Source organism: Sinocyclocheilus rhinocerous, unplaced genomic scaffold, assembly GCF_001515625.1.
Source record: "Sinocyclocheilus rhinocerous isolate Xijiao unplaced genomic scaffold, SAMN03320098_v1.1 scaffold134, whole genome shotgun sequence".
Taxonomy (NCBI): Eukaryota; Metazoa; Chordata; class Actinopteri; order Cypriniformes; family Cyprinidae; genus Sinocyclocheilus; species Sinocyclocheilus rhinocerous.
The window spans coordinates 232238-254558 of NW_015631070.1; the positions used below are offsets into that span (position 1 = coordinate 232238).

Consider the following 22321-nt stretch of genomic DNA (forward strand, 5'->3'; position numbering starts at 1 on the left):
AGGGTCCAAAGCACTGCTAATGTATGCATTGAAAATAACAACCTTAAGGAGCCTCCGCCCCCTCACCTTGTCCCCTAACCAGGGGGGTTTCAAATTGCCACATTGGCAAAGGGGACAAGAATAATACATATTAAACGAAGGTTTCTCATGCTGTATCGGGGAATGTGCTCTTTGCCCTATTTTTTCTCTCTTCCTTCGTATCTCACTCAAAGCAGTGTGTTCATCGCTATTGCTGCTGAAACTGCATGAAAAACAAGTGAAACCATTGCTGCTAAATGGAGATATTGCCACGTCCTGCTTGGTTTTGTATAATCACATGTGCGTTGTTTCCCTCATTTTAAGCTTTAATAACAGCCAGCATATTCAATTGGACGGTTTGGAGATTTTTTATTTGTTATAATTATTTTTGCCTTCCAGTAGCCTACTCCTTATTTTTTTTCTTAGACGTACGCGTATAGGAAACATAAATTGCTTTAATTGTTAAAATAACATCGCGATACGTTGATTATGACCATAATTACTGTTATGACCGGTACATGCAAGGTCTAAGATTTACTTTAAAATTCCCAGTCATTTTGTGGATTCACTCTGTGTGGGGCACGTGTGATTTTGATAAATCAGTTTAAAATGTAATACATTATAACACACCCCGTGTTCAGTTTCTTTACTGTTGTTGACCAGGGCCCTTTTTCTGTTGTACTACTGTGCAGTCAGATGAGCAGGGCAATATTAAAAGGGCATTGGCTGACAAAAAAAAAAAAAAGAGGAAAGAAAAAGAAAAAGTAGCCTAACCTTCACCCCTCCCCTAAGCTTTCAAGTGCTCCCACTCTCAGTGTATGTATTCATCTACATTTCATTTGATATAACAACAGGTGCAATTAATTGATTCCATAAAGACGTATTAGGACGTCAAAATAGCGTTGCTGCTCAAATACAGAATTATAAGGCAACAAATGCTGAAGCGCTCGAGTAAAATAGAACGAATTAATTCGTTAAAGTTGCCAATTAAAGCAAGACGTGTAGCAAATATTTTTACTAGCTTCAAGCAAACCGATCTATTTTATATATACCTCGTTCCTTAAATTCACTTGACTGAGTGCAACTATGAAGGGTGATTTCGCCCCGTTGTGTTGAAGGCCCGTTCAAAGGTGGCCCATGTATTTCGGCTGTGCTAAGGTCTGTTGCTTTGACGATGTTGCACTACTGAACCATCTACTCAAGCAGTGCAATAGTTATTGTCATTGCATTCGGCTTTCGCCTACTCACCCACTAGAGCCTTAAACAGAGCTGGGACGAGCGGTAGGCTATATGGTTAAGGGCGTTTAAGTAGCCTACTATTTCAAATAGCGAATAGGGGGTTTCGCACGAGTCTAGACCACCTATGTGTGGGCCCAGATGTGTGCACGATGTTGGATTCATTCCATGCACAACAGCATTGTTGCAGAGCATGCACCAGGCGTGTGAACTGCAGTATTTGAGCTATGCTATATCTGTGACACCAGGTTTTTCCACTTATTTGAAAATGCCTACAGACCACGCCTCCTTCAAAAGAACATTTTGTACGACTGAGGTCGTCTTCGTTTGCAAATGCTGACTCGAGTAAAATAGAACGAATTAATTCGTTAAAGTTGCCAATTAAAGCAAGACGTGTAGCGAATATTTTTACTAGCTTCAAGCAAACCGATCTATTTTATATATACCTCGTTACTTAAATTCACTTGACTGAGTGCAACTATGAAGGGTGATTTCGCCCCGTTGTGTTGAAGGCCCGTTCAAAGGTGGCCCATGTATTTCGGCTGTGCTAAGGTCTGTTGCTTTGACGATGTTGCACTACTGAACCATCTACTCAAGCAGTGCAATAGTATTGTCATTGCATTCGGCTTTCGCCTACTCACCCACTAGAGCCTTAAACAGAGCTGGGACGAGCGGTAGGCTATATGGTTAAGGGCGTTTAAGTAGCCTACTATTTCAAATAGCGAATAGGGGGTTTCGCACGAGTCTAGACCACCTATGTGTGGGCCCAGATGTGTGCACGATGTTGGATTCATTCCATGCACAACAGCATTGTTGCAGAGCATGCACCAGGCGTGTGAACTGCAGTATTTGAGCTATGCTATATCTGTGAGACCAGGTTTTTCCACTTATTTGAAAATGCCTACAGACCACGCCTCCTTCAAAAGAACATTTTGTACGACTGAGGTCGTCTTCGTTTGCATTGAAAACCACGTGTTCGATTAAGTAACACTCCAACAATGGTTTGAAGTGAGTTTCTCAACCTTTTGCATATTTTGGGAACTTCCGTATGAGGCCTGCTGGAAGAGAGGTGCAGAAAACCAGTGGATAATAACGAGCGGACGTAAATAATCATCTAAACGCCATTTTGTATGTTTTTGCCGATATCGTAAATGTCACCAGCGCACGAAATGTTTACAAAACAGCCAATATTATAAATAATATTATCCTCCTATAAAGTCTTATGAACGTCCTTTTGCAGTTTTTAAATATAGCTACACCCCCGTATGCATTTTGTAGTCAACAGCAACGTGTTGAATTGTACTTATTTTCTTTTCAGAACAATTCGATTTTTTTTTTTAAACTTATTTTTGGCTGAAGTGTATTTAAATCACTAACGTGAATAATTGTACTCTGCACTTTTATTCTTTATGATTTAATTATATACTTTTAGTTTTCGTGCAATTAAACGTTGTGTTTATTATTTAATGTTTTTCCTATCTTTCTCAAATGAGAGATTTAAGCTATTTATTGTAAATTCAGTGCCAAATCAGTTATTGGGTTCTTTTACGCTTACAGTTAAATAAGCCTATAGATTAATCAACCCTACTAAACAAAGCTGGTAGGTGTGTAACCATATATTTCGATTTTTATTTATAATGAAGGAGCTCTTCCAGAAGGCAGAAGGAAAGGATGATTCTCTTGTTTGAGCCAGATCGGTGGGGGATGGGACTATTTGTAAGGAATGTAGGGGGCAGGTCCCTTTCCAAGAGGGGAGGAAAGGAAGGGAATGTGAGGAGGGGAGGTCGTCCATAGTGACATTTTACTCTTGGTCAGTATCTGCAAGGTTATGCAAGTTGAACTTTTTGGTTGTCTCATCAAAAGACTGGACATCTGGCCAAACGAAGTTGCTTGTAGGCAGGTCGGTGTGTGTGAAATAAGCTGGCTGGCGCAATACACACAGACTTTGTATAGCCTATATAAGTGCCTATGCGAGTCAATAGAGTGACGCATATTTTTAAATCAAATATATTGCATGCAATTCGTAGAAAGTTTCTTCTATGATGAGCACGGAATTATTTCGATATTATTCTTATCCTTATTATTTGTTCGTGCTTGGGACTTAAAATGTCTAGGTGGTGAAACTACTGAGATTGTAAAACCCTTTTAATTTAAAGGATAAAAATCTTGATTAAAAAAGCAATATTGGCATAAGAAGTCTGGCATAGTTTTTTTTAATTAATATTTCTTTAATATTTAAAATTGCATGCTCTAACAAAAATTCAGCAACCATTTTGTTGTCATATGACAAGAAAAAAAAAACAGGAACCATTTAAAGTAGACCCTCATGACTTGACTGTGTCTATAGGTTTATTTATTTAAATCTTCCTTTTATGAAAATGCACGCTTTATTCAGTTTTGTTCAAACGAAGTAGGGCCTAATCCTACATCATAAGACAACTTTGTGATATTCATGACATTTAAAAGAAAAATCGTATTATTATTAGGCCTATTTTAATAATAGTTATGTAAATTCACGTGAAGTATTTTAAAACTTTAAAATTGATGTTTCCACTAGTCTTTTGGAAAACAATGCATGATAATTTTGTACGCGTGTTTTAAATTAGACCATTAAAAAAATTATCCTTTTTATCATCTGGAGCATTTGTAATTGACCCGTATATATAGAGGCTCCACAGTAGAAGGTAAGCTTGAGACTCACCAGTCTGAACTGGGTGTATGAGGAATGTTGCGCTAAATACCGCAACGCGCATGCGCAGCGCATTCATAGGCCACTATATAGCATACTGTGGCCTACAGCTCCTCTGTTCTCATGATCCTGGTTCAGCTCTCAGCTAGTGGGCTTTGAAGCTTCATATGAGGAGTGGTAAGTTTGCATTCACCTGCAGATTTGGTAGCGCGTTCTGTATTCTTATGTAGAACCCATATAGATTATAAAATCGCCACACGAATTCGTGTATTATCGAAATAGCGCGTATATGCATACTATATTACTAAACACCGCGTAACGTTCTTCTACAAGACCACTAACGTTACTGGTTAGTCAGTGTAGTCAGCTGATACGCTATACTAGTCGTTTGTAACATTAGGGCGTAGTATTCTCGCCCTGTTGTCGTGATTCAAAATTTTTGACTGTAAGTTCACTGCATGAAACCTGATAGGTAAATTGTTTAACGTGTTTTATTACCGAGAGGGACAAGTAAGATCATGCATGTGAGTTCAATGTGAAATCCCCAAAGGAGAAAAAAAAAACATCCTGTTGGAGCATGTCGTTAACTCCAAGGCAGAAGCTGGTATGCTTGGAATTGCAGAGCACCAAGACTGCTTTTGGACGCAGATAACCAAAGGGCCTACAATATGCTTTCCACTCATTGTTTCTCATATTTGAATGCCTGAGTCAGCCCATCAGCGTGGCTTTGAAAGAATGTAGCCTATGTCTTTATTGATAGCATGCATGTATTGGTATTAGAAGATGATTGTTTTTAAGTAGCCCATTTAAAATGCTAGATGTGCTAAAAATGATGTTTTTGAAAAAGAAAAAAAGTCACATGGTATATTTATGATTCTAAATATTCATGGTAATTTCTTGACAAATGTGGATTAAATTGTGTGATTAAGGATGAAAGCATTTAAACTCAACCATGTAAAACCCTCAATATTTTTGCTCTATTAAACAACATTTTATGAAGCGTGTTGTTTAGCAGCAAATAAACGAAACAATTCTGCGTAAAATTAATTTTGAAATGAGCAGCACTTTGCCATTCACTTTGGTTTGTTTATAGGCTGTGAAGGGTCAGATGTCACAAAGAGGTTTGCGTATCATGTGTTGTAGAGCAGGAACCATTTTCAGTCTCACCATTTAGGGATTTAAACCCCTAGATATTGTTTTGCACAGCCGTGTTATCTTTTCAAGTGCTGTGTGAATATCATGATAAATGCATCTTGCAGGCGAGACCCTATCAATATTGCCTCTGCTTTTTTCACTGTTTATGGAGTAGTGCAATATTGCTTATAGGGTCTTGACTTTAAGGGTAATCTGCAATTTCAGGAACATTCAAGGATTTGATTGGTCCTTGGTCATTTTTATCAAAATGCACAATGATGTTGTGCTAAGGCTTGACAAGATCTCAGTCTGTGAATCCTTTTGTGGAGAAAGAATGGGGTTGCTGCTCTAAACCATTTCATTTGAAATACAATAAATAACACCTGTTTAATATTAAAACAAAATGGCCCAGAGACATTTTGATGTGGTTGTAGATAGCTTGCTTTTAAGCAGTGCAAACACTTAATGCTTGTAATCGTTGTTAAGTGCAAACACTTAACAATGATTACATTTAAACCTTTCCTAATATGAGTTATATATTTAAGTCAGAGAACACGCTGTCCTTTGCGAAGTCCAATAGTGACTAATTTTAAGCAATAGTAATAGACTCAGGCTAATTCAGTTTATTCAGACTAGTTGTCCACTGTAAAGCAGCTTTTCTGGCAGGTCAATATATTTTGAAAGAAATATTTTTGTTTTTGATGATGGACATTTTTCTTCAACATGATGTTACCGTCTCAATGTTACAGGTCAAATCAAGAAATAAATGACTACAGCACTGTCATATTCCAATAGACTTCAAATCTGAGCTCTGAAACAACAATTTTAACTTCCTTGGTTTCTCTGTTGGCCATATTTAACTGTTTTTACCTGAATTCGTATTTGCAAATTGTGAATTTTGCACATGTAAGTGAAAAATACTATTGACAGCTGAACATTTTAACCCAATATCCTTTATTATATGCGATGAATGCTGAATTTCATGTCATGCAGTTCAACATTAAATCAATGTAAAGCAAGTTAAATTCAACATTTCATTATGCAGTGTTTGTATGAAAATCTAGCTCTCAGTGTCATGATCTCATAATCAATAAGTTAACCTTGAGTGAGTATGTGTATGCAGTAATATGGAAGCTGCATGTGTGAGGTCTGAGATATGGATCTTGAAAGGCATGGGAAAGCATTTCTTGTGACAGGAGTATTTCCAAAGGCTGTTGAATGAGTGTTTTATATTTTAGACCACCTGAAATAGCTGGAATGCATTTGGCTATTTAGAAATTATAACAGTTTAGTGGAATATGATTATTTCTAGGGCTGGACGATATGGCCAAAATTGATATCACGATATATTTCTTAATTTCGGTCGATACGATATAATTCCGATATCGATATGAACACTATTTATCTGAAATAGAAATCTTTTTTATTTACCACAAATAACATGCTTCTCCTGCATGCTTCAACCCAGATGAGCCACAAAGCACTAATCTGTCCATATACCTTTCGTAAGTGCTTGGTATTTACGTTTATTCATTCAGCAGATGCTTTTATCCAAAGCGACTTTGGAATGAGGAATACAAGTGATTTTTGCTTTGGCAAATCTTTCATTTGCTCTGTACATAATCAGTCTTCAATAAAAGCAAAATGTATTAAATAAGTAAATGGTATGTGTTTTTCTTTCTTAAATGCTGTTAACTGCAGAAAAAAATGTGTATCGCCTGCTTGTGAAGTTATATGTCTCTTTATTTAAGGTGTATGGCAGCAATTCATGCAAAATTTTATTGTATCTTCAGATATGATGAAATGTCCATAACAATGTTTACTTGCTTTATAGTGTATTGTAAGAGAGTTATATGAGATTTATAGTGTCTTGCAATTGTTTTGGTTGCTTGACCATATTTAAGATTACATTTTATTAGTTTTTTTATTTTTTAGATTTTGCTCCTCCAAATGCTTGTTGAAAATCCACAACACCTTTTTTTTTTATACACTAAATGAATGGAAAGGTCTTTTCACACAGATAACAAAAACCAAATTAGGGTCCACACCTAAGCACAATAACGCACCGTTTTGTGGTCTATCTCTTTAAAAGCACACACTCTCTTGATTCTGATTGGCTGTCAGTGTTTTATGGTTTATCAGCTGGAAAAAAAATGTTCTGAAAATGATTCCAATGATATTCCTCTGTGCCTTTATCGTAGTTGTGGTATGGACTTTGCTATTCTTTAACATTTACAGCTATTTTAAAACTAAATCTCGTTATCGTTATAGTTATCGTCCTTGGTGTGAATGGGCCTTATGGTGCGTTCAAGTCATGTCGGATAGATCGTATTTACGAGTTGAATGCACATGAACGCCACCACAAAGTCGTTATTACGAGTGGGGAAACTCGAAATTTTCTTTAAGCCCCGAGTTTCCGAGTTGGGGGCGTGTCAATGAGAAACATGGCGGAATCGATGGATGCAACGTCTGTAGTTGACGTAAATTTTTGTTTAAATTTATAGTTTAGTTGTCCTATAAACTTAAATTTGTAATGTTCTTGTTACGCAGCTGAAATCCAAGTAAAAAAAATGCAGACCCTGTTGTATTTTCTTGTAATTTATTAAAAGAAGGTACACCGCCATCTTGTGCCGACTAAACTGACTTGAACGCACCTGACGTCGTAATTACTACTTGTCAACTTGTAAGTACGAACGTCCCAGGAGGACTTGAACGCAGCATTAAACACTTAATTTCTAAAACGAGTTTGCATTAATTTACTGCTAATATGACAAATTACGTCTTTTGTGCTTTTCGAGTTTCTTAAATTGCCATGGGGATAATTTTGCATTCAAGGTGACTTTCTGAAGGCATATTTCAGATCCAGTCGCTCTAGTGGTTCACATAATATTTCGACCTCAGACACTTCAATTTCCAGTCACTCTCACGCTCAGCATTCAGTCGCATTTATGTTGTAACCTAAATGCTTGTCTTCTCTTGAGTACGATGTTTTTTTTTCATAGCTCTTCACTTGACCCTGTGAGGACGTGTTTTCATGGCTGCCCCATCCATGTGGATACTCAGTCCAGCTATTAATTTGATTATGAATGGTGCAATAGAGAGCTTTTGAGCTATTTAAATCATGTGGCTCTGGGCTCTCTTGGTGCAGTATGGCACTGCGTCAAGATTGTGTCTCCGATATGGTGACAGCACTGAGGGGTGATATTGACAACCAGTGAACAGGTTTTCTTTATTATGTTGCGTTGTAAGAATATAACCGACTAACAGCTGCAATAAATGTGTAGAATCGACAATGAAGGCACATTTGGTTCAATAGATGGCCATGCCAAGCGTAATATAGGATGAGAATAAAAACAAGTATTTTTAATACAGAAGCAGCTCGGTTTAGATGATAAGCCACTTCTTTGTACCATATTAAATTAATCTTTCTAGATTCTAGAGTTCATAATGGATGACTGACTAGCGGAACTAAACCCTGTGTTATATTATGTCGCCATCTTCTGGGAAGACAAAAAACAATCAATCCGCTTCCTCTTACTATGCAACTTTTTTTAACATCTCACATAAAAATTAAAAAATGTTTAGGCACCAAATTATTAAAATTAAGCTTAAGTGAGTACACGTTTATGAAACGTATAAAATTCGCATTAGTGATAAAATAACATCTTCGTTAAAGATTTGACAACTGTTAATTTTATTTTCCTTGATAAATCAGGAACCATTAAATTAGATGATGCTTAAGACGTTATTAGTTCATGTACATTGAAGTGTAAATAAGCAATAGGAAAACTTATTTAACACATAAAAGTTCGTATATTTAATCTAGATGTTGCATTGTCTGCTAATTAGCCTACTATAATATGTTGAGCGTCGTGTAGGCTACTAATGTTCCATAATGTTATTATAAGTCTTACCAGATGTTTTATATGCGTTTTCACTCATGTCTCCTCAAATATTTACTATATAACCGGTTTCTGCTAAAATAGGTGGGACATTGTTATTAATCTAATCAGTTTAATTATCATTATGTGAATTCTTCCATTACTCAAATCAGCATCATCCTAAAATAGTGAGGGAAGATACAAAAGAGATTTTTTTTGGTTTGGACATCACTCAGGGGGGAGTCATGAGCGGTCATACAGTATCACATTTGGACAGCAGTGGTGCGAAACACTATGGTAAGTCAAATTACAAAACATAACTTAAATATCAAAGTTTACATACGGTCAAATGTAATGAGAAGGACAGAATAAGCCACGTTATCAGTCAAGGAAGTTAAATATAGTTATTTAGTAAAAACAGTCATGTACATGTTTGAGAAAGCGTTTTAAGTTATATTATAAGTTATAGTTAAGTTATAATATATATTTTTTATTTTTTTTTGTCTTTGCGTATTGCCATTGCTGTTACATTGTGTTATAGCCTATATAGGAGGCTAAACCATTTGGAACAACTAATTAGAAACTGTATTCACTCAGTGGATACTACAGTAAAACCATAAATTAAAATGATAGCCTATCTGATTCAAACAGTGTAAGATTAAAGAATCTTTCATTTCGTTCGAATCTTTGTAAAGATTTGATTAAAACCAACCTGGCAAAAAAAAAGTCTCAAAATATATAAATAATAGAGCATTAGCTAGTTAGTAAGCTGTTTGTTTGTTTGTTTCATTAACAAAATGTAAGAATTAACTGTCCGTTTAACACCATATTCTTAAAAACAGCAGTTTTCATTTGGTAATCTAGATGTTCAGCGTTTCATTGTTCCAATATATAACGGTTAGTCATTTGTCCTCACTTTACGTCCGTCGCTGTGTATTATTACACATAATGTGTACTGTCCTAGACACACGTTTCACAGTGATATTTCCTTCATTTCAATTTCCATGCAGTTTGTGCCAAACAGTAGCTAAATGCTGCCCCCATTTGGATGCTGTGTGTCATCTTTCATTTTCCAGAGAAGCGAGAGGAGCAGAAATAATCATCTTGACGGGTGATTGTAATTGTAATTTTAGAGTAATCTTTAATAAAGTCTAGTGTGCAGTATTTATTGACAGTATTCAGAAATTGGGCATCACGACAATGCATCTGCTTGTTTACAGTTTTTTAATTATATGGTTCTTTAAAACATATGTTGCTTTAACTGAAATAAAAAAAATACCTACAGTATGTTTTCAAATGGTTTCACCAAATTATGTACATATCGGGTCACATACAGTATGAGGGGGAAAACAACTATTGGGAATTACAGTAACATAGAAAACTTAAACCAAACAGAAATGACCATTTGATATTTTCCCATATTGAATTCCGAAAGATTACAGGATTTCATAGTACAATGCCATTTGTCCCAGTAGTAATCCAACCTAATATAAATAATAGAAAAGCCCAAAATCCCGGTATGTAATGTAATTGTATTCCATTATGTACAAACAAACACATTCCAATCATTAGCAATCTAGTAAAACAGACCTTTTAGTCTGTGAAGTTCATTTTGCAGGTGACATTTTTGTCAAAAATTGCATCACACAAAGTTTGACCAATAAAAGTCAAACTTTATAGAAACGGAAGGTTTAAATATAGAGAGGGTTTCACAGCATGTGTGAGTTAAGTTCTCATTCACTCGCTACGATAATGCAGTGGCATCATCAGAGCTCGTCGTGGCGCACTGGATCACTGCCGGGCTGAATAAAAACCCCCTCCATCACCTTCCAGTAGTTATGCTGATTGGGTGAAGGCATTCCATGGACCTCACGCTGGCCTCTGATTGGTTGACCGTACTGCTCTCCGGTTACACTGAGGAAAACCTCAGTGGCAACGTGTTTAATTCGCACAGCGTCGTCACGTTCCCAGTATGTTTCGCCGCACTGCACGGCCCATACGTCTAAATCATCTCCTTCTCCATTTTCACCAAACGCACTCACTTCCTGCAAACATAAAACAAATCAACGTGATAATGTAATTCAAATCCAGCCAGTTACAGTTAAGAGAGGAGAGTGTTGTGTGGATCTACCTGGTGGTTAGACAGTGGGGAGCTAAAGTGATGTGAGTGCAGGTTGCGTCCGGTCTTCATGTGTGTAATTCGGATGGCCTGTCCGCATCGAATGGGCTCCCCACGCTGACAAACTTTGTCTGGTTTTCCACGGATACGCCAGTAGCTGTTGGCATCATCGGCAGAATCCACACCGGTTACTGATTGTTGGCCACTTCCTGCCGTGCATCGTGTAAACAATCGTTAATTTGAGAATAAATGTATACCATCTTGAACCTCATATTCATTATATAGTACTCCAAAGTACTCAAAGAATATTATAGTACCTTAGCATCCCATATTAAATTTTTTTTGTTTTATATATTTTATTTAAAGTTTAGAAGTTATATTAACAAACTCAAATGCTAAAAACAGTAACCAACATAGGATAACAAAATACACATATTTACACCCACACACACAGACAAAAAAAAAAAAACAGACCGCCTCAATTAACAAATATTTACAACAGTTATTAAAAAAAATATAAACATAAATGACAATATTCACAATTGCTTTATAAATCCAATACTTCAGAAATATATATATATATATATAAAAAATAGAAGGGGAGGTTTACAGAATACAGAAATTAAATTTTCAAGAGTCTCAAGATAGGTCCCCACCACATTACATTTTGTACAAGAAAAAAACAAATCATGCATCATATATTGTGTGTTTAAATATATGGTAACACTTTACTTAAAGCGTTTATGTATAATGCATTACAAAGGGCTATTAAGGGGTATAATGCGATATAATTATTCATAATGTGCGTTGTAATACATCTTGTTGTCGTAAATAATTATAACCGAATTTAAAATGCATAGTGTAACAATGAATTGATGAGTGTTATAATGCATTAACTCTGGTTATAATTATTAATGAGATTTTACAATGCATTATAAGGTGCATTACAAGGCATAATTAATGCATTAAAGCTACTTTTATAATGCATTATACATTAAAGCTTTAAGTAAAGTGTTACTGAATATACATTAAAAAATATTTCGAAATATTTGTAATGAATTAATATTGTTATTATTAATAGTTATTATTATTATTATTCATTTCTAATGTTGTTTATTCATGGTATTCAGGGGATCATTTTGTTTATTCTTATTGTTTATTATTTTGGTCAATTTCTGTACACAACAATTTTACCTAACGAATATACATAAAAAAATATTTAGAAATATTTGTAATGAATTAATATTGTTATTATTAATAGTTATTATTATTATTATTCATTTCTAATGTTGTTTATTATTCATGGTATTCAGGGGATCATTTTGTTTATTCTTATTGTTTATTATTTTGGTCAATTTCTGTACACAACAATTTTACCTAAACAACTGCTAACTAAGACATCTGGATCCTCTGAGTGAAATATCAGTTTATTATATATTTTATTATTATTGTTGTTAATTTCCATGTTTTGTTTATTATTCAGGCTGGAGTTATTTTGGTCAATTTATGTATAGACATATAGATCATTAATACAAATATTTAATCTAAGCAACACCTAAAATATCTGGATTGACCAAGTTAAATATCACTTTATAATTATTTATTATTATTATTATTATTATGGTCAGTTTCTGTATAGATGCATACTTGAGTCGTATCCATAAAAAAAGTTAACGTTACATTTCCAATGTTAGGTACAGTTACAGTTCATTTAACAGATATCACAGAGCAAGTTTTGTTAAAAGAAAAATTCTAAAACATGCAAAAAATGAAAAGCAAACAAACACTTGAATAAATATCATACGTATTACCACTGTACATGTAATAAATGTATGGTATTATCACGGTAGTGCACCTGTCGTCATGATTACATAGATCTTTCAGGTAAACATAATACATCCGAACCAACAAAAATAAACCACTGGGGATGAATGAGAGTCTATAACTGGCTTACGGAAAGACAAATACAGTACTTTACTGAATATTAGCAGTCATTAGCTTCCTGGCTAATGCATACATGCACCAGCTGCTATTACACTAAGCAATATCACCAATATAAGTGCATTAAAAAGACTAAAAGCGAAGATTAAGCTGTCGACTACAACATAAACATTCTCTGAGAACTAAACTGCTAAAGTTTATGATTATATCGATTATCCACAGTGGTTCTACCTGATCCGTATTTGACATCATGCGAGTGAAGCCTGACGCTGTGCCGGGTGTTCAGCAGTTTGACCACAGATCCACAAGTCACGTAGCTGGAGTCCAAATCACGAGCGCCGCATTGGGCAAACATGAAACACACTAAAATTACAGCCAGAAAGACAGATATAACTCTTAATGGTCCCATTGTTACAGCTCGTGTCTATGTACATCACAGAAAGATGTATACGGAAAGCCCCATTCAAACGCTGACACGCTTTCTAACCAATCGCATCATGACAAGTCCGAAAACAAGGAAGTGATCCACGCGCACACACGGAAACCAGTGATTGGGCGAGGATGGTGTGACGTCACGACACATTAACGAACGTTACATTATACAATCGGCTCATTAACAGATCATTAGTTCATGTACGTGTACATTCAAATAGCTAGAAATATTACGAAACTTTTATTCATGCATTTTAAAATGCATTACTAGATATTTACAAATTCTTGTAATTAATTAACACTATCAATTAACACTATTTTTTCGTAAAGAACTCCAAAAATGTCTGGATTCAATTATTCAAATTATTATTATTATTATTATTATTATTAGGCATGTTATCACACAAAAGTTAATAACAAAATAGTTCTAAAACATGCAATAAATAAATAAATTAAAAATCTAAATAAATTAAAAAGAAAAGAAAAAAGAAAAGCAAACAAACAAACGTTTTTTTTTCCTTCCTTAAATGAATCAATTGTATAACATTTCGACATTTACACATGACAACCTGCACAGTTTAACCTTTGGTTAAAACTACCTCATAGTTACTCTACTTATTTACCTTATTTATTATATTTAGATTATATTATATTATTTATTAATTTTTTTTATTTAACAATTTATTATTTTATTTTATTATTTCATTTTGATTAGCCAAGAATATAAAGTCCTCATTTAACATTACTTTTGAACTAGGTGTTTGAAACTAACATAGATAAGCACTACTAGTGGCAAATTGGACTTTAGCCTCAAAATACAATAGATACTGAGAAAAAGCACCTGTGACAACATTACATGTGACAGCTCAACCCGGTTTCCACTACAACATAATAAAGAATCAATTTCGACTAACTGTTGTCCCACTACTATTTGTACCATTCTTTCATTAGGAGCTGTTTACACGGGATGCATTCTTGTGTTTAACAAAAGCTAGACATATAAATATTAATTTATAAAAAGAGGATCAAGACATGTTTCAGAGTTTCATTGTTTTTAAGCGAAATGTATCAAATTTCTGAATGTAATTTAACTCCCACTGTTTCCAGTAAACTGTTGTGCTACAGTGTTATTCTAACACATAATGTAAGTGATGCCATGCATATTATCGCTACGTCAGGTGGCTGAAGTTGAAAACACTTCATGAACATGCGCAAACAAAGATCACAAACATGATACCCTCCCTCTCTTTATGATGTTTTCCATATTTCGAAACGAGGTTACGTGTCTTGGGAAAACATTCAAAAGCCTCCACAAACACATAAGCAAAGTCACACCTGCTGCCTTAAGTCTGTGTACAAGGATAACATTCAGCTTACATTAACAACATTGAGAACAGCAAAACCCTGGCTCTGGTGAGTATGCCTAAAGCATAGTTTACTATTGTTTATTAATTAATATCGGATTAAAAACTTCTATAAATAAGTTTTTCTATCTTATCTATAAAATATCTATTTTCTAAAACACCACATTGTCATCTTTTGCTTCAGTCTCTATTATTCCTAAAGTGGCATATCGTGTTTTTGGTTGCCAACATCTTGGACAAAATCAAATTAATCATTTAAGAACAAATGGTAAGCATTGATCATATGGAATAAATATCTATACATTTAAATTAAAATAAACAAATATCGTATATCCATTTAAATCATATATTTTTAATTTAAAAATAGACGTTGATTGATCGGGAAGAGAAACCTTGCACATGTGGCGTTGTTTTATTCACATCCGGTAGAGGGCGCTGCAACTCCGGAAAAGGAAATAGCAGGTTTATGTCTTCAGACGGTCATTCTCTCCGCACAGTGTTGGATACATTGTAAAAAGGACTAATGGCAAGAAACTCGCAATAAAATGGGTAAGCGATTACCACATTATTACTGCTAGCTAGGAGTATATCACAAAAAAAACAGTTAGTCCCTTTGAAATTATAAAACGTTTGTTTGTTTCTTAGCTATTAATTGAGCAAGCGGAGCAAATCTATAAGCAGTATGTTATTATAGGGCTGAGTAGATTGTACACCATATGTGATGGATAGGCAGTGGCAGCTGCTCGTGTTGACACCGACCAAGCGAATAAGGCGGATCTGTCTTATTAACGAGCCGGTGATTTCCCGGTAAGCAGCTCTCCCGCAGCCGAGACTCGCGTTTCACACAAACCGTTTCGTTTTTAAACAGATGATGTTGGAATGACGTGGTTTGACGCAATGACTCAAGGAACGTTTCCTGAATGATTGGGTTTCATTAAATATGAACACTTCTCTGTCTGTGTTCATATGGGAATTTCTGCCTTTTTAAGAGATCGGTAATCGGTTTTATATGGCTATTTTAACGGATATCTTCGTTTCATCGGCTGTCAGTATCACTGGATCTCGCTTCATCGGTTATTATTAGTATATATTGGATATAACGTTACCCAGATGGCACCGTTTGTTGAAAATAAGGCAAAACAACAGGTAAAGTAACTTTTTTATACATTGTTTGTATAATTACTCAGCGTTTTAATAATATAAAAATGACACCAGTTTCTTTTCAAGTGAGAATAGCTTAACAATTAGCCTGAAAAAGAAAAAAAAAGACAAAGAAAATAAATAGGCTATTATGACCTTTTAGATCAGGCAAAACGGGTTTAATAAATATGAAAAATATTTAGCGTAAATAAGATATTATGATAGTAAATATAGGTTAATAAAATAATATTTTACAAATATTTTATGGAGTCATAAATACCTGCGTTTTATTAATATTACATTAATAAAATCTAATAATATTTATAAAATTCAGTCTACACTTTTAGCTGTAGCTTAGCATAGATCATTGAATCTGATTAGACCGTTAGCATCTCGCTTAAAAATGACCAAAGAGTTTAGATATTTTTCCTATTTAAAACTTGACTCTTCTGTAGTTACATCGTGTACTAAGACCGACGGAAAATGAAAAGTTGCGATTTTCTAGGCCGATATGGATTACGGGTTTAATAAATATGAAATGTTTTTAGCGTAAATAAAATATTATGATAGTAAATATAGGTTAATAAAATAATATTTTAAAAATATTTTATTAAGTCATAAATACCTGCGTTTTATTAATATTACATTAATAAAATCGAATATTATTTTTTAAAATTCAGTCTAATGATCTAATGATTAATAAAACAGCTGCAGTTAATTTTCAGGTATGAATAGCTTTACGATTAAACATAGCCTAAAATAAAGATACAAAAAAATGTGTAGCTTTTTAGATCAAGCAAATCTTCATATAATTAGCAACAATTATTATCAATACTACTTAATATTATTTATAAAATATTTTGATGCATATTCTGTAGTGCTGTCTAAAGATCCTTTAGTTATTATTATTGTTTCAAAATACAGAAAGAAATAAATGAAATTCTGCTTAATGTAAAAATAATCAGTATTAATCATAAAGAAGATATATTGGTCAATGTCTATAGTCTAGTGTTTTTGTCTTTCATCAGCAAGGCGAGGAGAAGATGCCTCAACCCAAGGTGAAGCTGGTGGTGACAGGAGATGATTTTGGGTACTGCGAGAGAAGAAATCAAGGGATTGTGGATTGCTTCAAAGCTGGTGGGATCTCCAATGTCTCTCTTCTGGTCAATGCAGTCTCAGCGGAGCACGCGGCAGAGCTGGCTAAAAGGTACTGCGGCTGATTTCGAACTACTTTTCATTTCAAGCAGATAAATATGAAAATATGATATCAATGTTTGAGTATATCTTACATTTAAACACAATGTTACAACACTCTCCCTTATGACATGCAAGCCTTTTAAACCTATTGCCAAAGATAAGACTAGGCCTACTGATAGGGTGTATATGTATTGTTATAGATGTAGGTTAGACGTATAGTTATTATGGTTCATTAAAACTGAATAAAAAAAGCATTTTTGTTACTTTAATAACTAAGATGAAATAAAATATATAAAAAACTTAAGAAAGTTTCATTTTGTTTAACTTGATTTACTATAATAACAAACACCAAATAAAAATGAAAATATAAAATGAAATAAAAATGAATAAAACTACACTGCCAGTCAAAAAATGTTTGAACAGTAAGATTTTAATGTTCTTCTGCTCACCAAGCCTGCATTTATTTGATCCAAAATACAGCAAAAACAGTACATTTTTAAAATATGTTTACTATTTAAAACTGTTTTCTATGTGAATATATTTTAAAATGTAATTAATTCCTGTGATTTCAAAGCTGAATTTTTAGCATCAATACTCCAGTCACATGATCCTTCAGAAATAATTCTAATATTCTGATTTGCTGCTCAAAAAACATATATTATTTTTATGATGTTGAAAACAGCTGAGTAGATTTTTTCAGGTTTCTTTGATGAATAGAAAGTTCAGAAAAATACAATTTTTAATTGCTAAATAATTTTATTATTTAAAATAAAAAAAATTATACTGACTCCAAGCTTTTGAAATGCTGATCTTTGGATCTTTCTATTCATCAAAGAATCCTGAAAAAATGTACTCAACTGTTTTAAATATTGATAATAATAATAAAAAAAAGTTCTTGAACAGCAAATCAGCATATTAGAATAATTTCTGAAGTATCATGTGACACGGAAGACTGAAGTAATGATGCTGAAAATATAGCTTTGATCACAGGAATAGTGTTTAATTTTAATAGTCATTTAAAATAGTAAAAATATTTCATAGTATTACTGCTTTTGTTGTATTTTGAAACAAATAAATGCAGCCCTTGGTGAGCAGAATAGAATTATTTAAAAAACATTAAAAATCTTACTGTTCAAAAACTTTTGACTGGTAATGTATATAGACTTACATAAAAAAATTAAAAATTAAAAAGACAAAAACAAACAAAATGACTAAAACTTTAAGTAAAATTTAAATGAGAACGAAAAATCGAAAAAGCCTATTCAAAATAGTAATAAAACCTATAATATCATCTCAGTGATACTAAAATAACACTGCTGTTCTCACACACAGGAATCACATCCCCATTGGACTCCATGCGAATCTCTCAGAGGGTCTTCCAGTCTCTCAGGATCTAAAGGGCTCAACGCTCCTCAACAAGGATGGATTCTTCCGTGGCAAGATGGGCTTCCGGGAAGTTTTGCAGAGTGGTCAGCTCAAGATGTCAGAGGTACACAGAAACACACTCATAAAGACCAACCGAAAGTCACATGGGAGTGCATTCAAACCATGCAGTGTGTTTACATCACAGACTGTATTCATGTTATATAGCAGTGTCAAAGGTTACTCAAAGAACATGAAAGGACTTTATCACTCTTATTGCTCATAAGAGGAGTTATGGCATTATGTACTCTAAATTTTAAAGTAGCAGTTAAAATACCTACCACTATGTAAATCCTAAATGGTGGTAAAATCACTTTCATAATTTGGAAGATTTTTTTTTTTTGGAAGTTCACTAATGTTTGTCAAGGGTGTTTGCACCAAAAACAGATGTAAAATACCTTTACATTTCCATCTTTTACTAAAATCAAACATTTAAAGTTTCATTGTTTCATAATGTTTCTCATTTAATTTTTATTTTTTGAAGTCCACTAATGTTAGTCAAGGGTGTTTGCACCAAAAACAAATGTAATATATTTTTACATAACCATTTTCCACCTTCTCTCTAACCTTTTTTTATTTAACAGGTTGTTTAATAAAGCTTAGTTTCAGTAGATGGTGTTTTTGGACTGTGGCGGAAGCTTTTCATTGTTTTAGTTAAAAATTCACCTCTTTTATTTCCAAGGATTTAAGTAATCAAGGATAGTACTTTTCATGAAATAACCTCTTTAAACATACAGTAAAGACTTCAGAACCAAGCACAGCCTGGTTTGTTTGATTCTGTTATGTTGTCTGCTTAAGTTGTGTTGTGTTTTCTGTTTAAAAGGAAAATGTACTCAACTGTTTTAAATATTGATAATAATAATAAAAAAAAGTTCTTGAACAGCAAATCAGCATATTAGAATAATTTCTGAAGTATCATGTGACACGGAAGACTGAAGTAATGATGCTGAAAATATAGCTTTGATCACAGGAATAGTGTTTAATTTTAATAGTCATTTAAAATAGTAAAAATATTTCATAGTATTACTGCTTTTGTTGTATTTTGAAACAAATAAATGCAGCCCTTGGTGAGCAGAATAGAATTATTTAAAAAACATTAAAAATCTTACTGTTCAAAAACTTTTGACTGGTAATGTATATAGACTTACATAAAAAAATTAAAAATTAAAAAGACAAAAACAAACAAAATGACTAAAACTTTAAGTAAAATTTAAATGAGAACGAAAAATCGAAAAAGCCTATTCAAAATAGTAATAAAACCTATAATATCATCTCAGTGATACTAAAATAACACTGCTGTTCTCACACACAGGAATCACATCCCCATTGGACTCCATGCGAATCTCTCAGAGGGTCTTCCAGTCTCTCAGGATCTAAAGGGCTCAACGCTCCTCAACAAGGATGGATTCTTCCGTGGCAAGATGGGCTTCCGGGAAGTTTTGCAGAGTGGTCAGCTCAAGATGTCAGAGGTACACAGAAACACACTCATAAAGACCAACCGAAAGTCACATGGGAGTGCATTCAAACCATGCAGTGTGTTTACATCACAGACTGTATTCATGTTATATAGCAGTGTCAAAGGTTACTCAAAGAACATGAAAGGACTTTATCACTCTTATTGCTCATAAGAGGAGTTATGGCATTATGTACTCTAAATTTTAAAGTAGCAGTTAAAATACCTACCACTATGTAAATCCTAAATGGTGGTAAAATCACTTTCATAATTTGGAAGATTTTTTTTTTTTGGAAGTTCACTAATGTTTGTCAAGGGTGTTTGCACCAAAAACAGATGTAAAATACCTTTACATTTCCATCTTTTACTAAAATCAAACATTTAAAGTTTCATTGTTTCATAATGTTTCTCATTTAATTTTTATTTTTTGAAGTCCACTAATGTTAGTCAAGGGTGTTTGCACCAAAAACAAATGTAATATATTTTTACATAACCATTTTCCACCTTCTCTCTAACCTTTTTTTATTTAACAGGTTGTTTAATAAAGCTTAGTTTCAGTAGATGGTGTTTTTGGACTGTGGCGGAAGCTTTTCATTGTTTTAGTTAAAAATTCACCTCTTTTATTTCCAAGGATTTAAGTAATCAAGGATAGTACTTTTCATGAAATAACCTCTTTAAACATACAGTAAAGACTTCAGAACCAAGCACAGCCTGGTTTGTTTGATTCTGTTATGTTGTCTGCTTAAGTTGTGTTGTGTTTTCTGTTTAAAAGGTGGAGGCGGAGCTCAGAGCCCAGGTAAATCGATTTTGTGAACTGGTTGGCCACATGCCCTACCATATGGACGGCCACCAGCATGTGCACATTCTGCCAGGTAACAGGGGTTTGTTTTGAACAATCCTTTTCACGGAGTATCCAACAATTCACGTTTTCAGCATCATTACTCCAGTTTTCATTGTCACAGGATCCTTTAGAAATCATTCAGATATGCTGAAGAAATATTTCTTCTTATTATAAATGTTGAAAACAATTGTGCTGCTGAATATTTTTGTGGAAACTGATGCATTTTTGTCCGGGTTTTAGTATTAATAGAAAGCTCAGAAGAACAGCATTTATTTGAAACCAAAATATTTTGTAACATTACAAATGTGTTTTGTCACTTTTGATCAATAAAGGTCATTAAAAAGCTTTTTATATTTTACCATGTTTTTCAGAGGTGCGAGAGGTGTTTGCACAAGTTCTCTCTGATTTTGGAATCACCTACACACGGGTCCCCATAGAACCCGGACTTAAATTTTGCACCTTCCTCCCGCCGCGTCTGCGGGACTTCAATGCACAGGTTGAAAAAGATGCCCTAGAATCTGTCGAGGTCTTTCATCGCCATGGAATTAGGTTTGTGAGGCAACATTTTAAATGATCAGCACGTTTTTTGGTTTTAGGAAATATTTACTTCATTTATAGTATCTTGTATAGTTATTAGGGCAGGTTTGGGTACATTTTAATAGTCTATTTTGTCCTTCAATTACATTAGGCGCAGTATATACACAATATGCATGAAATGTTTTTTTCCACTTTGTCCTCAAATTTTTTGCCTGATGAAATCGAATCAGCTACATACTGGTTGTGCATATCCTCTCAGATGGCCTGACGTATACCTGGGCCTGAGCACCATGGGTAAGAACATGTCTGTGTCCAACCTGAAACGCGCTTTGGGCTTCACACTGGAAGCTTCACTAGATGACCGTGTGACCTCCCCATTGATACAGTCCAATGATGCCGCGACTGACTCCTGTTGTCCGGTTACAGCAGAGCTCATGGTGCATCCAGGATATCCAAGTCAACCTCACCAGGGCGGATGTGGAGAAGGACCGGATGACTTCTCACAGTCCGCAGACCGACTACACGAGCTGAATACTTTGAGGGACCCTTTGGTGCTTAACTACTACAGGCAACAGGGGATCCACCTCTGTGCCTTTAAAGACTTTTAAACACCTAGAGCAGAGGATTTGAGGTATTGCAAACTGAATGTCTTCTGCTTTAAGATCTTGACCCATACCTCAATTAGTCAGAGTACGAGTGCTTGGTTTGGGAAAGACAGAAAAATCGGCATTCAGTTTCAGTGTGCTGCTTCCAAAGCCCATACGAAACAATTTGAAGCTGTTACTTGAAGTAGAGCCAAAACTCTATTATACTAATTATTCAACAGAAACACAAGATACTATTAGATTGATCTGTTTTTAAAATTTCAACTATTAGATTGACCTGTTTTTAAATGGTTCAACAAGACATTTAGTTTA

At 34.3% G+C, this 22321-nt stretch overlaps 2 protein-coding genes across 5 annotated transcripts in view; one reads left to right on the plus strand and one right to left on the minus strand.

Moving 5' to 3' along the window:
- Positions 1-22250, plus strand: part of LOC107741491 (carbohydrate deacetylase) — a 25600-nt gene extending 3350 nt beyond the window's left edge. The window contains exons 1-6 of one of the 4 annotated variants that reach the window (XM_016554233.1): positions 15215-15363; positions 16983-17161; positions 18484-18640; positions 20799-20898; positions 21239-21416; positions 21664-22250. In XM_016554233.1, coding sequence (XP_016409719.1) covers positions 16998-17161; positions 18484-18640; positions 20799-20898; positions 21239-21416; positions 21664-22012 — 948 coding nt within the window. In that variant the 5' untranslated portion in view covers positions 15215-15363; positions 16983-16997 and the 3' untranslated portion in view covers positions 22013-22250. The other 3 variants (XM_016554235.1, XM_016554232.1, XM_016554234.1) reach the window with 3 other exon arrangements.
- Positions 10099-13532, minus strand: LOC107741492 (stromal cell-derived factor 2-like protein 1). The gene is made up of 3 exons (XM_016554236.1): positions 13250-13532; positions 11090-11286; positions 10099-11003 (listed from the first exon to the last, which is right to left on the minus strand). Exons 1-3 carry the CDS (start codon positions 13425-13427, stop codon positions 10725-10727), a joined length of 654 nt encoding a protein of 217 aa, XP_016409722.1. The 5' UTR covers positions 13428-13532; the 3' UTR covers positions 10099-10724.
- Positions 22251-22321: the final 71 nt, after the last annotated feature.

Coding starts and splice junctions, on each gene's coding strand:
- LOC107741492 (XM_016554236.1), bottom strand. CDS start 13,427: ATGGGACCATTAAGAGTTATATCTGTCTTTCTGGCTGTAATTTTAGTG. Junction 11,287..13,249: donor TGATGTCAAATACGGATCAG/GTAGAACCACTG, acceptor GATGCACGGCAG/GAAGTGGCCAACAATCAGTA. Junction 11,004..11,089: donor CCCCACTGTCTAACCACCAG/GTAGATCCACAC, acceptor TTATGTTTGCAG/GAAGTGAGTGCGTTTGGTGA.